This window comes from Toxorhynchites rutilus, chromosome 2, assembly GCF_029784135.1.
Source record: "Toxorhynchites rutilus septentrionalis strain SRP chromosome 2, ASM2978413v1, whole genome shotgun sequence".
NCBI classification, from domain to species: Eukaryota; Metazoa; Arthropoda; class Insecta; order Diptera; family Culicidae; genus Toxorhynchites; species Toxorhynchites rutilus.
In genome coordinates this window covers 162649355-162667223 of record NC_073745.1, presented here as the reverse complement: position 1 = coordinate 162667223, position 17869 = coordinate 162649355, and the positions used below count along the sequence as shown (strand labels likewise).

The following is a 17869-nucleotide window of genomic DNA, read 5'->3' as shown; positions in this document are numbered from 1 at the left end:
ATCCAGGAATAAAAATGGAATTTTGTTACGTAACGATCACGGGAAAATGATACTAAGTTTACTCACTTGATCAATCACAATGTTTTGGGAGTCGATGGTACCACTTCATCCTGGAAAAGGGGTCTCTTGCCCAATATAGTTTGAGAATCCCTGGTATAGAGTATGATGTGCTGCTTACCGGATGAAAACAAATTGTCTGGTTGATCTATCTGGAGCGTTGATTCGAATCTTATCCAAAACTTCTGCACAGTCAAGATTGTTGCTAAGAAGGTCGAAAATCAGCAGTCTCTAGAGAAGCTCGCGTCGTTTTCACAGTATCAGTAAGTGAATCAGCGCGCAACGTTCTTTATATGATGATGGGCACTGCGCCACGGGAGATGACGAGCATATCGGATGAAAGTTTTCTACACAAGTTTCAGGTTTTCTCCAGCTTGCTTCACATTCCCGTTTTGACGTGTTCCGGATAGGAATTGCACATAAGCTATTGAGATCAGACCACGATGTGCTCTTCAATAAAAAATAATCTTCGATCTAAATTAACATTAATAAGGAAGTGATATTGTTATCTTCCACACTACTTTATTTTGATTTAAGATATTTTATTACACCAGTAGTTTTTTTTTTCGTAATCATGTTGATCTTTGTGAATTGGTTTTGATTTCAATCATTATCTGTAATGCAAATTTTCTTTTTCGTTTCGACCTATTAATGTATCAATCACACAAATAGTGATCACAAGAATCATCTTACTGTTTTAGTATTATGCTAGAACAACTGTTGCATCAGCCTTAGTATCGCGTAAATAACCTCATCTGAATGTCCAGTAAACTACAACTTCTGCATGACGATATTTCTTAGTCCATTGATAACAACGCAAAAAATTAGGAAGTTATCGCTTTACTAACGTTGATGCCAAACTTTATATTAGGTTCTAGCTTCAGTTGTTCAATATGTGTGTTTCCTATATAATGCCAATCACAAGCTGCTATTATCTGGTTTTGTGATGATTGATAGAAATATTTTAGCTTAAATGTTGCTTCAAAATATTTTTTCTGGTTCCTCTCAGTCATTGGAAGATTATATCTCTTCAACTGCTGCTGTTCTGATAATTAAAGCAGTCGCGTAAGAAGTCGGACGATGATAACTGAACTGTTATCGTCTAATAAATTTATTAGAACCAAGATGCTACACATTATTTACTGAAGATTTTAATTTCTAGCTTCGATGCAGCAGCAATTGTTTGATGTTCTGTGATCCATCTTTTGCATATGTTGTTACCCAATATTGCTGCAACGTTTTCGGTCAATATGATGCAGGATGCTTCACGTGTAGCATAATTTGGTGGTGAACTGCAGGCGTTTGTTCTTCGTAACTGATGGTATTACTAGTTATTCGTATTTGGACTAGCAATTGGCTTGCGGCTGTCAAGTTGCAACCATATATTATTATTAGATCTGCTTTAATAGAAATTGATTTCTATATGTATTGTTATCCTTCTTCTCGTTTGCTTTTCTCGTAACACTTTCATAGAGAGACAGTGATTGACTCAAATGATGTATCGAAAAGGATATATACACAAGAAAAATGTATGTATGCATTGATTAGTACCTACTGCACGAACAGGGACGGCTTCGTTTAAAGATCACAGATCGTCATTTCTATTCCAAAAATTTCCTAGTCCGTCCCTCTCTGTACAGTACAAGTACCGCCAATTATGAAGGTTAGTATCTTTTCTAAATCTTTCATACGCTAAGCTGTTTGGAGGAGTGCTTGTTTCGAAAGAAGCTTCGAAAAATGTTTTAGTACAACACAAAATTTAAAATAACAACAATAGACCGAATGTCGATATTTTTTAATGGCAGAATTAAAGTGCCGCGTTCTCGTAATCATCTGTTAGAATGCAATTTTGAAAATTGCCGTGATTGTATATGTCGTTTGATGAACCCATAAACTGAAAAAAATACCTGATCCGAATTGAACTATCGAAGCATATCTGAAGATTTTCTCCTGTGAAAATGAATGATTTCCACCTCCGTTTATTTACGGTAGACAAATTAGGCGAACAAGCAGTCGGCAAGGCGATTGATGTTTTAAAAATAATGAATGAATCATCGACACCATGGAGCCAAAAATAGTCAATATTTACAATAATTTTCTTAAAACATCACATGAGGAAACAATATTAATGGGTAAGAGAGCAAGGTATATTAACGAACCAACACATTAGGAATAGGTAAACACCGAAAGAGACAAATTAGGAAAAGATCAATACTCACATTCGGAGCAAACGTTAAATTTTTGACCACTTGCCCTTAAAATTTGCTGTTCTTGGCCAGTTTTTGAAAACCACCTGGTAATAAGTTGAGAAAATATGTTCATTAATTTGTTAGACTTTGTAGACACGAACTTTGAGATGAACATGGGCTAGTCACGTGTAGCGTGATGAGAAATTACTTGTTGATTTTGCTACAATTTTGATTAGTACAAAACACCTTGTTTTCAGAATCCTTCTCTATAACAAACAAAAAAAGGCTTCTATTTTATATTCATATATTCTATTTGATTCCACAAAATGTATGTTTTTGTTGTATTTTGTTATCTAAACATTAGTCTGACACTTTCTATTCTTATTTAGGGTGGTCTATCATCAGCTCTGATGCAATAAATGAGGAACCGATTGTATTTCCGTACTGTTCATGATGTGAAGAAACAAACAAACCTAGGACATAACACAATAACTTTCACAACACATATCAAACAAGTTCTTAAGAATCCCATTATCAATTATATTCAAAATAGATACGCCCCAGTAAGTGTCAACAAGATGTCAACCTTTTATACATCAAAGAACACAATAGACGCAAATTAGAAATGTTTAACAACCATGATGTGATATTCCTCCGACAATTTGCATCATTCAAATCGATAAATTCTCCTTGGAGATAATGGGATCGTTGTTTTATCCCATTATCTCCAAGGAGATAATGAGCTGTATGACAATTATAATTTGTTAAAATCTTGCAATCCAATCTTCTGCGCTGTTGTGAATACAGTGCGTTACTTGAATCGAACTTATTTGTTTTTTTTTGTATTCTGAAGGTTTTACATTACATTATCGTTGAATTATTTCTTGCATGCTTTTTCATTTTTTTATTTGCTTAAACCATTTTAAGTCATTATGTTGTTTAATAACTTGTTTTAAACGTTTGTTTGTGTTTTTGAATAGAATATAGTTTTCCTTAGCTATCATCAGCTTATTTCTTTTTGTTTTTACTGTAACCTCGAGGCGGTGTGACGGGTCGTCCAGAGTTTATGCCACCATATTGGAACTTACGTTTGTCAGCTGGTTTCAGGATCTGGAAGGAACACATCAGCGAGTCGTCCACAGACATCATTGCTCCTGTAAAGTGGTAATAAATGAAATTCTTGCCTTCCGCTTAGATCGGTGCAGTGTGCCATCTTACCCGCATTGTCAAACTCGCCACAATAATTAGGCGCAGAAAACAGTGTGACTAACTGTCGTTTAGCGAAGAATTCATAACCATCTTCAACAACTTGATGGGCCCGACATATTAAATCAAAGTCATGTTTACTTAAAAATTTACCAACAATCTGAAAGAGAAAAAAAACTAAATGAGCATCAATTTGATTTCGTAGGTGAAACACATATTTTAGTTCATTTTTATGTTATTCTAAATATATATTTTTTTTTTCATAACAAAGAGTGAACAACAACATTCATTCCATGAATACTCCTTTGAAAGAATCGTGCGAAACAAAATAACGAATGAGTCAAAATAAGCCCAATCTGCGTGCATGTATGATTTTATTTTCCCTTCTTCTCTGTTCCTTGTTAGCATTCAAGCCAAGCAATGCACTTGAATCTGTCTTCTCGCTCACCAATAACTTGCGTTGATATGGTCTTTGGCGTTGGTTTAAATCGTTTCATACTATAAAAAGGAGGCATTGCAATAGTGAACAGGAAACAACTCGATTTCGATTACCCCCTAAATTTTTGAATGAAAAACGAATGATTTTACTGGTATGAGAATTCAATCAAAACTGTATCACAGAGACACTCATTGGCACGAGTAAAAGATTTCAATCTGATTCTCTCTCCATCTAACGTCGTTCCGAGAGACAAATGAGAGAATGCAAAATTCTCTGATAATAGATGAAAGGAATTGAGGCAATATTTTTGCGATGAATTCGTGAATGAACTTTGCGAAGATGATAGGTAATTGTTTTCTGTTTCAAATATAGTGAGACATAATCGGAGAATAGATAGATGAGTTTTATCTGTGAATGAGTGTTGTTGAACGAATTTTAAAACAATTTTTCCCATGCCTGGACGTGGATACTGCGGAAATTCATTCCATTCCATTCCATTCCGAAAAGAAAACGTGAAGACGATAGGTTGATGAATAAGCCTACCAATATTCGAGGCACTAAAGGCACTCCGCCGACGGAATTGCTGTGCATTTATTTATCCACATTTGACTCGAGTGCTTCCGAGAACGACATCGTTAATTTAACTAGATAATGCTTGAATTTGAGCACCGATGTCGAACCAAAAATTATCAGGTTGGTCCCCAAGGACAAAGATCCCACATTGAGCCTTGTCACCTTCAAAGTCAGCGTGAACAAATCTCTCAGAAATGTTGTTTTGTCTATGGATAGTTGGCCGGAAAACGTGTACATTCCGAATTTGTGAATTACCCGCAGAACCATCGAGTCATCAGAATTCCCACGGATCAATCTCCTTCCCGAGATGGAGGCTAGGCTAGTAGCGCCAAATCCCGTATTTTCATGCTTCAGTTATCATCCTAGAACGCAATGCATGTAGCACTAAGGAAGCCCTTAGTCCTTCACGGTGGAAACGGAATGAAACATATACGTGATGACAACGGTATGGTGTCGACATCTGGATACGAGATTAGTTTTCCACTAAACTTATGACTATAATATCAAATTATCTTCAGATGAATTTTTTGTATGAGATTGTTATACCACATGAAGAAAACAAAGTTGTCCACTCACATTGAATACCAGTTTGATACGAAGAAGTTAATTTTCATTAATGATTTTTTATTTGAAAAATGCTCATTCTTCCTGAAAACTCATCATTATCTTCGACACTTCACTAACTCGTAAAACGTAATTCAATTGCGTGCCGTTTATTTCGTTTCCACCGTGAAGTGTATTCCAGAAGGAAGGAGTGGAAGGAGTGTAGCCGTAATCGTGTCGTAACAAAATTCCATTTTTATTCCTAAATAAATTATTGCGCCCCTATATACTTGAGCGGATTCTGGGATCGAATGGAGTGTTTCCTGAGCCAGGATGATAAAGCACGTATTGTAGTGGACTTAACTCCAGCCAATAAGCAGACTTCGATATCAATGCATCTCGAATATCGCGTTAATCTTCCGGATCATGATTTGACGTGGCTGCTACACGTTAGCTTATTCCATCTTTTACCGCAGGATGCAGAATAAAGTTAGGAGCATTAGATTGGCTGAAACAATTGTGTAAATTGGATACAGTGGTCCATCGTACTTTGCACTTTGTTCAGGCACTGTTCTCCGAACACATTGATTATAAAAGGGAGTGCGAGCTGCCTGAATCCGGTGAAATTGTTCGGTATTAAGAAATAATCAAGCCTGCCACCATAATTACTGTGGATGGAGGACAAGTACGAGGCAAACGCGGATTTAAACTGAGGCGTAATTTCTACAGGCCTCGATTCTGGGCCCGTCGCTAATTACTGTGGATGGAGGACAAGACGAGAACACTCGTTACAAAAGGTCATATATATATAGTGATTCATCATTTTAATCAATTGAATCTTGATGCAATATTTGTCGCTACAAATGCTCCAGGACGCAATGCTTTCAACCGAGTTGAACGTCAGTTGGCCCTTCTTTCCTGGGAATTAGCAGATTTAACATGTTGAGCTCCGTGTCGGTCCCTAGGGATTGACGTTGAGCATTTCGCTAGAAAAACATTGATCACTGGGACTGATGGTTACAAAATAAGCAATATATAGTCGATATTCGACTACTTTCTAGTTTCTAGAATTTCTGACTATTTTCTTCCAATACAATAAAAATCTTCAGCAGCGGGAACCGACAATGAAATTGTTCAAATGCGGGTTGAATAGGAAGCGTAGCAAGACCAATCCGGGGCTTAACGTGTTAATACTTTCTCATGATCATTACGGATCTCACTTGGATAAAAAAAAACTCAGAACAATGGTCCCGGAACTGGAAGCGAAACATCTTGAGTATGCATGGGGAACCGTTAGCTGACGTGTGAAACAATCTCGCGAACGACGGATTTCCCGTTGAAGCAGAATATACATGTACATTTGTTAACTACTAAATCGATGAAGCATATTTAGTAGGATATTCAGCCGAGTGGTTTGCTCGTCTCGTTATGACATACTTTTGCAGAATCTATATATATATATATAAATATATATAAATATATATATATAAATGGATTTCTGTCTGTCTGTCTGATTCTTATGGACTCGGAAACTACTGAACCGATTAACATGAAAATAGGTATGCAGGGGGTTTTTGGGGCCGGGGAAGGTTTTCGAGATAGTTTGAGACCCCTCCCCCCTCTCTAAGGGGGGGCTGCCATACAAATGAAACACAAATTTATGCATTACTCGAGAATTAATCAAGCAAATGAAACCAAATTAGGCATGTTGAGGTTTTAGGGGGCAATAAATGTTTCTATGGTAGTTAGACACTCCACCCCCCTCTCTAAGGAGGGGGGGGGGTGCCATACAAATGAAACACAAATTTCTGCATTACTCGGGAATTATTCAAGCAAATGAAACCAAATTAGGCATATTGAGGTTTTAAGGTGCAATAAATGTTTCTATGATAGTTGGATACTCCACCCCCCTCTCTAAGGGGGAGCTGCCATACAAATAAAACACAAATTTCTGCATTACTCGAGAATTAATCCAGCAAATGGAACTAAATTTTGCATGTGAAGGTTTTAGGGTGCAATAAATGTTTGTCAAAATGATGTGAGAATTTTTGGCTATGAGAAATGTTTCTATAATGGTATGACACCCCTCCCTCCTCTGGAATGGAGAGGGGGTCCCATAAAAATATTACACATATTTCAACCAAAAATAAACCAACCAAACATGACAGTTGAAAATTTTTGGAAAACTCTGAAGGAAAAAGGGAAAATTCCGAAAATTGAATTCCCATATGTTCTACAATTACATAGTGACAAGTGTTGTTAGTCCATTTGATGTTTGCGCTAGCAAAATTGATCTTCGTTCGAAACTGGAAATGGATTTTAATGTGATGAAACGCACTCCTAAATCTTCTTCTAACTATACAAAAAAAAAGGATCACCGGATGTGTTGATAAGAGCAGAACTCGAGAAAGGAATTGTCCGATTTAGGGCTGTCTTTATTCTATTATATTCTCTGTATAAAACATTTATTCCATGTAACGGAGAAACATGTTATTTGCAAGGGGTTGAAAAATCTTGAACGAGAATGGTGTCTGAAAATAATCTGATATTATAATGATGAGTTTTGTTAGAAATACTAGGAATTTTATAGTAAAAGGTAAATTCAACGGGGTCGATTGGACTTGCTCATAGTAAAAAAAAACGTGAATGTTTGAAAAATTGTTTTTGTTATCAATAAAAACAATTTTGGGCGGGATGAAGTTTGCCGGGTCAGCTAGTGTGAAATATAACGATAAGAACTGTAGTAGTGGTGGATTGAAGTCAGTTTGAATGAAGAGGCAGATTTGTATTCATTCCTCACGTCAATTAGAATAATCTTTTGCTAGAATAGTTTATCAGTCCTCGTTCTTAATGCTCGTCAATCTCTTTTTAGTTAATTCAAGTCATGTTGACGCCAAATGCAGAAGTAGTACTAGTCAATGCGAAGCGACTGAGAGGAGAGTTTGATTCGACACTACGATACAAGGGTCCAACCTAGATCGCGGCGTTGGAAACCCAACGAAACAAGAAGAGGCTGAACAGTGCAATGCCATGAGGAGGCAGAACGGTAGATGAGGACACAAGCTCATACCGACACTATCGAGCTGGGTGAATTGGAAAAATATAGAGGTAAATTTTTACCTAACGCAGTTTCTGTTTGTTTGCGGGTTGTTTCAGGCAGTATCTACACCGATTTGGACACACAAGATCGCCTCATTGTCTGGAAGATGAAAAAGTGGAAGAAACAACGGAGCACATCGTTTTTGTCTGTCCCAGATTCACCGCATGGCGCGAAGGGTTGCCAGCTAGGATTGGACGATCTTAAGAAAAAGATCGATCTTGATGGATCGATTTTCTAAACGGCGTAGGAATCGATTCACTGATTTAATCGGTACCAAAGAATCGATCTTTGGAAAATCAAATGCCTTTTTTCAATTTATTTACTTGTTCTATATAAGTGTTGTCTTTTCTTTAAACATGGAATAAACATTTCCTATTTCTATTCAAACATCAAAGACATTTCATTTTGATTCTCAGGATGAAGTTCACAAGAAGGTCACAAACTTGAAAGCCTAAAAACAATGTAGTTTCATGAAGTCATGGAATTATTTAATTAAATAAATTAATTGAAAATTATTAGAAATTCAACAACTGCTATTCATCCAGAACTACGCTGACAACAATCCCGTTGAATCCAACCGTGTCATACGTCGGGCATTAATTCGAAATCTTGGTATTATTCCCAATTCTAGAAACGAACGCTTCAGCTGAACCTGATGTCACCATCCATCTAGTCACAATTTTCACTCCTAGTAAATGTGATAGTGTAAATATAACTTGTTCCAGTGGTTTTTGGTGAGATTGAAATCAAAGTTCACTGAAAATCAAATTTACAGTTTTTTTAAGATCAAAAACATTGGAAAAATCGTAGAGAAAAAATCGACTTTGCGATTTTTTGGAACAGAAAGAATCGATCCGAATAATCAGGAAGGTGGAAGGAAAAGATCAATCTTCCAAATATCGATCTAAGAGCGCCCAATCCTATTCGCTATCACAAATTCGACATCATCGAAAGCTATCCAAAATGCTGACATTATGTTTATAAAATGTGTCAGGTGGTGAGATTAAAATCGATGTACACTGAAAAAAAAACTCTGAGATCGAAAAAATCGAAGGAAAAAGAACGATCTTTACGATTTTTTCGGGTACAATGAATCGATTGAACAAATCGAAAAGGAAAAGATCAATATTCGGAAAATCGATCCTTCTTCTTCTTCTTCTTCAATGGCACTAACGTTCCTAGAGGAACTTCGCCGTCTCAACGTAGTATTACTTGCGTCATTTTTATTAGTACTTAGTTGAGATTTCTATGCCAAATAACACGCCTTGAATGCATTCTGAGTGGCAAGCTCTAGAATACGCGTGATCACAGTGCAAGTCGGAGGAAAGTTCTTTGACGAAAAATTCCCCCGACCAGAACGGGAATCGAACCCGAACACCCGGCATGTTAGTTATGACGCTAACCACTCGGCCAAGGGAGCACTCGATCTCGAACTCGGAAAATCGATCCAAGATCGCCGAATTCTACTGCCAGCGCTTCATCGCTGGGAGTCGTGCGTCACGTTGGTAGACACATCATAATCAGTGCTCGTCTCGATAGGCGAGAAATCCAGGGGGGTCCTATGCGGCCATCTTTTTGCAGCCAGCATAGAAAATCATGAGCATAAAACTCATTTTCATACAAACATTTATTGAATCTTCCATGATGTAGAAATAACAATATTTGGTTATTCATTCAGTTCTAACATAATAAAGTATTACGTTTGTTATCAATTCATACAGTTAAAATTTCGCATGTGTGCTGGAGCACAACACTAACGTTTGACCATGTTCAAATAATTAAGGTTTTTTTTTCAGACGTGTTACCATAGGTTCACCGAGTCGCCTTGCTAGTGGATTTGAATGATTCTTCAACTTTTTTAACCATCGCCATCCCTAAGACTCGATGTATGACACTATTGCGGATGTACCAAGTGGCGTCAGTAATTTGTGTTAGCAGTTTACTTTGTACTCTTTCGATGATTTCGATGTTACTTGCTGAAGCTGTTTGCCAATGTTGACATACACCCAAAATTGATTTTTAGCTCATGTTTTGTCATCCCAATTTATGACATTAAATGAGACATAACTGTTATGTTATGTCATGACTGTCATGACTCACAAATACTGGTAAGCATTTGTATAATATACATGGTACAGCAATATAAGATTAATACGAGCGAGCGAAACAAAAGACAAATAAGCTTTCCGCATGCTTTACCACATACACGGCCCAGACCGAGATAGATATTGTTCTCCTACATGCGCTCCTTTTCTACTCTTAGAAAACACCTCCCAACTTCATTTTATAATCAGGTGCAATACGTATTTGCTGAACAACTTCTTAAGCACCATTAGCCATGTGAATAGCGTGGTCGTGTAAATTAGCTTTTCATTCCAGCCGGCCTAGGTTCGATCCCCATTGACGTCGTATGGACTTTTTTTTGGCAAAATCCCAAATGAAATGAGAAAAGAAAACAGAAAGAGATGTCTGCACGCATACATACAAACCATTTTTAAGCTTTCAAAATAGCTCATTATTTGCCCATTTGACTCGCATGCACAGGAAATGGCATCTTTTCTGCCAAAGATGGCATGTTTTCTGCCAACGTTAGTTTGGGTGTAGGCTTCAGCATGGATTTGTATAGAAGTAGTTTGAACTCTCTTTCGACTTCCTCCCGATTAGCCAATGTATTTGATTTGCTTGCAATTTCAATTGCGTTTTCTTTGATTCTATGTGTTTCTTCCAGGATAGGCGGCGGTCTAGGTGTACACCGAGATATTTAATTTCATTCGATTGAGACACTGCAGATCCATTGAACTTGATTTGTGGGCATGTTTTCTGATTAAGCGTGAACGTAACGTGGACACATTTTGTTTCATTTACTTTAATTCTCCATTTTTGGAGCCACATTTCCACGACCGTTATATGTTCCTGGGGATTCCGCGAAGCAATCGTTCTGTTTTTGTAACTGCTGAGAATAGCTGTGTCATCTGCGAATGTTATAGTCATTAAGTTCGGCGCGGTCGGGAGATCGGCTGTGTAGATAAGATAGAGAATTGGTCCAAGAACACTGCCCTTTGGAACGCCAGCATCAATTTCTCGCTCTGGTGATAGAGTTTGGTTATACCGAACATGTAACTTTCTTCCCAGTATGTAAGAATGCATAATTTCATATAATTGTGGTAGCATATTTCTAATTTTATAGAGCAGTCCTTCGTGCCAGACTTTATCGAACTATTTCACTTTCTGTGCATCTTTCCCTGGCATATGAATCATAATGATGGTCGAAATTTTTCATGCTTGTGGGAAATATCATATATGGGTCATTACGTTGAAAATTCTCGTGAGTTGTTTAATTGCTAGGTCAGGTAGTTCCTCGATCATATGTCCGTTGATGTGGTCGATACCGGGTGACTCTTTTGTGATGATCGGGAAAATGATTAGAACCCTATCAGAGTTGCACTAAACGAAATGTGTGTATTGAGAGAAAGAGAACGATAAGTTGAGTTGATCGGTTTGGGTCGTATGAATAAACGTCGGCCGGAGTCGCTCTCTTGTGATTTGTATCTTAAACTGAGTGGACGTATTTATTTATACGGAAGAAATATACCCCTAGTGTTCGTACATTTCAAGTGGCGACGGGTTGAGAAGCAATTATTTAAACGGAAAAGTGATACTGTAGTAAGTGAAATAGAAAAAAAAAAGAAATATTTTTCTTCGCTGCGGCCGTGGGAAGCGTGCGGTAAAGGCCGTGTAGCGTAGCCATAGGTTTAATTGGCAGTTCGTTATTCTTGGTACGGTTTGGTTGCTAAGTGTGTTCTTGAAAAGAAAATTCGAGTAGCTGGCACGGAAAATTGTTCCAAGTGGAAAGATTCGTGAAAACCTAAGGGAAAAAAGTATTACGCTAAGTGTACTCTGTAGCGTGGTCGGTGAAACGCCATTGCAAATTTATGTGTCACGCTTAGTCCGCCATTTTATCGGCGCAGGAGTGGAGAGCTTTTATTTCTTTTGACTGGAAGCATTCCGTAACTCAGTAACTCAGCTTCGATGCGAGCGTGAGTGAAACTGGCAAGGCAGCCAATACAGACAACGCTAACGCGGATCGGTGTGAAGTGAACAGTGTTCAGCTGAGAGGCAGTTGAGAGTAAAGTATAATTTTGAGCAGCTGTCAGTGATAGTGAGCATATCTCAAGAGAAGCAAGTTTGTATCGACAACGAGTGAGCCAAGGTTAGTGAGCTGGGCATTGGTGAGACGAGCGTCAGCGACGAATACTTTTCTTTGGCAAGGTTATCTCTGGTGAGGCATCTGGTGATCACTGCATTGCGAGCATAAAACAAGAGAGAGTAAGAAGCAGCATATCTAGTAAGTCGTTTTATTCATTTTTTCTCGTTTGGTTGTTTACATTTTGGAATATTTTCCGTCAGCATGTCTGCTTTGATTGGGAGTGTTGACCACTACGTACGTGGTGCTAGTTTTGCTAGCTATATGGAGCGGATGAACGTTCTTTATCAGTTAAACAATATTTCAGAAACAAACAAGAAAAATCTTTTCATAGCGCTTAGTGGAACTGTCATTTTTGACGAGATTGAGCTTATTTACCCTGAAGAAGACATTGAGAAAATTGATTACAATGACATGATTCTTAAGTTAGGAGAAAAACTAGACAAAGTGCAACCCAATATGATGCACAGGCATAAGTATCATGCGCGTGTGCAGGGTGTTGAGGCTGCAGAAAACTATGTATTAGCATTAAAATTACTTGCCACCCACTGTGGATTTGGTGCACATAAAGACGAGGCCGTTAAGGATAAAATAATTTTTGGATTGAGAGATCAGGACTTAAAGCATAAATTACTCATGATGACATGAAGTTGGAAGAGGTTGAGCAGATAGTGATTAGGACGGAGTTAGCGAAGTGCCGTGCGAAAGAAATGGAAGAACGAAATCAAGAGTCAAGAGCGGTAAATTCGGTGAAATATCGGTTAGGGCATCAGACCCGATGGAGGGATACGGACAGAGATGGTAGGCAAAGATCGCGAAACTATGGCAGGCGTTTCCGAAGTAGAAGTAGAAGCTCGAGTAGGGACCATGAGCGCGGACGGTACAACAATCATCGTTATGACTATCGCCAACGAGATCGCTATTCGTATACAGATCAACCGGGAACAAGCTTTTCAGATCGCCGTAGAGATAGTCAGGTTAACCCCCATCAAAACGTGATTTGCAATTTTTGCAAATTGAGAGGACATGTGAAACGCGACTGTTACAAATTGAATAATAGTAGAAATGTAAATTTCGTGGAAGAAGCACCGGTTGAAATCAATAGCTATGATTTCAAACGCTTGCAGATAAAGGATTCAGAGGATGAAGATGATGACTATCTTTGCATGATGATAGGAAGTACTCGTTTCAGCAAACCATGTCTCGTGAATGTGTTGGTAGAAGGGATTGCGCTAGATATGGAAATAGATTGCGGTGCGGCGGTCACGGTAATCAGTCTGACAACGTACAGAACATATTTCAATCACATCGAGGCTTCGAAATGCAGCAGTCGGTTGGTTGTAGTAGATGGTCAGCAACTATCTATTTTTGGTGAAATATTGGTGAAGGTGGTAGCTTATCAGGTTCAACATCAAGTTACCTTAATCTTGACTGCTCCAGGCGGTTTACCCCTTTGTTTGGCAGAAATTGGTTGGACATTTTCTACCCTACTTGGAGATCTAACTTTGGGAACAACTTGGGCATCAACACAATAGTCAAGGATGTTAAACAGAATTCAGAGCCAAAGCATGACACGGGTAACATAGAATCGGATATAAAATCTCGTTTTCCCAATGTTTTTGACGGTGATTTTTCTAATCCTATAACAGGATTTGAGGCTGACCTAGTCTTAAAAGAGGATAGACCCATATTTCGAAAAGCGTACGACGTGCCATTTAAATTGAGGGAACAGGTTGTTGCGCACCTGGATTCTCTTGAAAAACAGAATATTATTTCACCGATTCAGGTTAGTGAGTGGGCGTCCCCTATTGTTATTGTACCTAAAAAAGATAACGATATAAGAATTGTGATAGATTGTAAAGTCTCAATTAACAAACAAATAATTCCCAACACATATCCGCTACCGCTAGCACAAGATATATTTGCGTCATTAGCAGGTTGCAAATGGTTTTGTTGCCTTGATCTGGTGGGGGCGTACACCCAGCTTAAATTATCAGAACGATCAAAGAAATTTGTTGTAATCAATACAATAAAGGGACTTTACACTTATAATCGACTACCGCAGGGGGCTTCATCAAGTGCGGCCATATTTCAAAAAGTCATGGACCAAATTTTAATAGATTTGAAGCATATCCGTTGTTATTTGGATGATGTACTGATTGCGGGAGAAACCAAAGAGGAATGTTTGTCAAATTTGTATCTGGTACTTGGTAGATTGCAAAAAGCTAATTTGAAAGTAAATTTCAAAAAATGCAAATTTTTTGTCAATTCTCTAACTTATCTTGGACATTTAGTCATAGAAGAAGGACTTCTTCCATCTCCAGAGAAATTATTAACTATTGAAAGAGCCAAGATTCCTACAGACACTACGGAACTCAAAGCATTTTTAGGATTAATTAATTTCTACGGAAGATTTGTTCCACACTTGTCAGCTAAATTAAGTTGTTTATATGCCTTATTACGCAAAGATACCAAATTTGTTTGGAACGATAAATGTCAACAAGCGTGTTCAGTCCGCACTGAAGAGAGAAAGAGAAAAGGGAAAAACTTAAATCGTAAGTCCCCACCCCTTTTTCTATTCGGGTGCAACACTACACACAAATATAGCTTCCCGACCGAGCAGGAGTCGTTATTCAACCGTCGAGCAAGTAGCAAGTGCAAGTGCAAATCCAGAGCAAATAGCAAGAGTAACAACTTATTGCAAAAGTAGCCATAACATCAGCAGCAGATTTTCTACAGAAGTGCAATTCTACCAGCAAGAGAATAATGGCGCATTCACATGCACATTAATCGCATAAGTGTAAATAAAGTGTATATATTAGTATTCAGTGATTATGATTATAATGAATAAAGTGTAAATAGTACTCAAGCACCATGTGTTCATTCTGCACTGCTCAAACCCTTTCCAAAGAACATCCCAACATGTTAGGCCTTTCACAGCACGGAGCGGAGCCACAGGGGCTCCCACCCGTCAAATAAAGCGTGAGGAACACGAGGGTTTCTTCCACGCACCCGTTGTCTCCATGAGTGGAACAACATAACAAAAATACAGTCCACCCCACAGTTCCAAGCAGACGGAACATTTGGTCCTTCGAACCGGATAGAATCGGTGACCGGAGAAAAACCGCCCATGAGCGGATCGGTTTTGCATTCACGTACGAGCAAAAAGGGTGCAGAGTGGTGCAAGTGAAACATGGTGTAAGCAAATCGAAATCAAGCAAATTGATCAAACGAACATTCGGACAACTAAGTGCCAAACAAGTGCAATCAAGTGAAATGTCTACTAAGAGGACAACGTCGAAGATTTTTAAAATGGAGGAGACTGACTCGTTGTTCTTCAATCGCGACATGGCTTTGCGCGTGATCACGAGAGTCAAAGACAAGATCGCAGGAATGGGGCAAACCCAGCTCACATCAGCACATATCAAGGTATATCGGAACAACGTGGAAAGGGCCCACAACACTTTCATGAAGTGGCACCAAGAGATAGTTACTAAAATCTCAAAAGCCGAACATGGAGCTCAGGACGAGCAGTTAACATCATTCCGAAATTTATACGAGGAAGTAGTTTTCCATCTTCATACGTGCATGGAGAATTTAAGCGCATCCATCGTACCACAGTCTCACAGTACCCAGCAGCCGATTGTGTTACACCAACCACTCCCAGGTGTCATTGCTAATATCGATGGAAGACAAGATATTTGCGAGAAGAGGAAGGCAAAATTAAACTTTCCACGAGAGCATCGCGCGTCTACGACAACGGAAGCAAATCAGAATAACGATGCAGCCAACACATCATACACAACAGCGTTTGTGCAATCCCATACACTTCTCGACGCACACCAAAAAGATGATGTTGTCGAGAATGATCAGAAAGCAGCAGCAATCAATACAAAGGAGAAGCATGATAAAGAAATACAAACCTCACCCACACGAATACAGAAATTTTGTAACCAGCAAAAAGATCCTCGATCCTGCGAGGTTAATGTCGAAGGAAACTTTGAGAAATCAGTTAGACCGACGAATAATATTAGCCTCAAAACTTCGATGCAAATGAGAGATGGCTCCGAACCACGAAAGCGCCAAAGGCTTACGGCTAACGCAGCAGTTAAACAGCAAACGGCAGACTTCATGGCAACCACGAGAGTGAAGCAACGCGAGCGTGGACAGGTCTGGACATGTTTCGAATTTGAATCCCTGCATACAAGTTTGCACCCCAACGACACCACTTCTTTCGGCGGCGGAGTATGTTCAGTCCGTCAAACGCACTGAAGAGAGAAAGAGAGAAGGGAAAAACTTAAATCGTAAGTCCCCACCCCTTTTTCTATTCGGGTGCAACACTACACACAAATATAGCTTCCCGACCGAGCAGGAGTCGTTATTCAACCGTCGAGCAAGTAGCAAATGCAAGTGCAAATCCAGAGCAAATAGCAAGAGTAACAACTTATTGCAAAAGTAGCCATAACATCAGCAGCAGATTTTCTACAGAAGTGCAATTCTACCAGCAAGAGAATAATGGCGCATTCACATGCACATTAATCGCATAAGTGTAAATAAAGTGTATATATTAGTATTCAGTGATTATGATTATAATGAATAAAGTGTAAATAGTACTCAAACACCATGTGTTCATTCTGCACTGCTCAAACCCTTTCCAAAGCACATCCCAACATGTTAGGCCTTTCACAGCACGGAGCGGAGCCACAGGGGCTCCCACCCGTCAAATGAAGCGTGAGGAACACGATGGTTTCTGCCACGCACCCGTTGTCTCCATGAGTGGAACAACATAACAAAAATACAGTCCACCCCACAGTTCCAAGCAGACGGAACAAAGCGTTTAAGGAAAGTAAAACAGCCCTTCTAAATGCAAACTTTCTTGAATTTTACGATCCCGCTAAGCCTATTGTTGTCGTATCTGACGCTTGTAGCTATGGACTAGGGGGAGTCATAGCACATATTGTCGATGGGAAAGAAAAGCCCATTAGCTTTGCGTCCTTTTCTCTGAATACCGCACAAAAAACTTACCCCATTCTGCATTTAGAAGCATTGGCGCTTGTATGCACTGTGAAAAAGTTTCACAAATATCTCTTCGGTCAAAAGTTTACTATATATACAGATCACAAGCCTCTTTTGGGGATCTTTGGCAAAGATGGTAAATATCAGCTATGTGTGACAAGGTTACAAAGATATGTAATGGAAATGTCTATATATGAATTTGACATACACTACAGACCTTCATCCAGAATGGGAAATGCAGATTTCTGCTCAAGGTTTCCGCTGGACGACAGCGTTCCCAAGAAACTAGATAGTGGCTGCATAAAAAGTATAAATTTCTTTAACGATTTCCCGTTGGACTACTTTTTGATTGCAAAAGAAAGCAAAAAAGACCTTTTTACTTCAAAAGTGATTGAATACATAGAAAGAGGCTGGCCTGTGAAAATAAATAAAGCATGGCACTACGTATTTTCGTTACGTTATGATCTGGAGGTAATTGAAGGTTGCATTCTATATCAAGATCGAGTATTTATCCCGGTTTCCCTTAGAAACGATATTGTGAA

At 38.8% G+C, this 17869-nt stretch overlaps 1 protein-coding gene across 3 annotated transcripts in view; it reads right to left on the bottom strand.

Moving 5' to 3' along the window:
* Positions 1–589: 589 nt before the first annotated feature.
* The window catches only part of LOC129765111 (serine/threonine-protein phosphatase alpha-2 isoform), a 30158-nt gene continuing 12878 nt past the window's right edge, over positions 590–17869 (bottom strand). Inside the window, exons 5-8 of one of the 3 annotated variants that reach the window (XM_055764988.1) lie at positions 3465–3612; positions 3335–3400; positions 2277–2350; positions 590–1421 (exon numbers count right to left, since the gene is read on the bottom strand). In XM_055764988.1, coding sequence (XP_055620963.1) covers positions 2313–2350; positions 3335–3400; positions 3465–3612 — 252 coding nt within the window. In that variant the 3' untranslated portion in view covers positions 590–1421; positions 2277–2312. Of the gene's footprint in view, positions 1422–2211; positions 3401–3464; positions 3613–17869 lie in introns of those variants that run through there. The other 2 variants (XM_055764987.1, XM_055764986.1) reach the window with 2 other exon arrangements.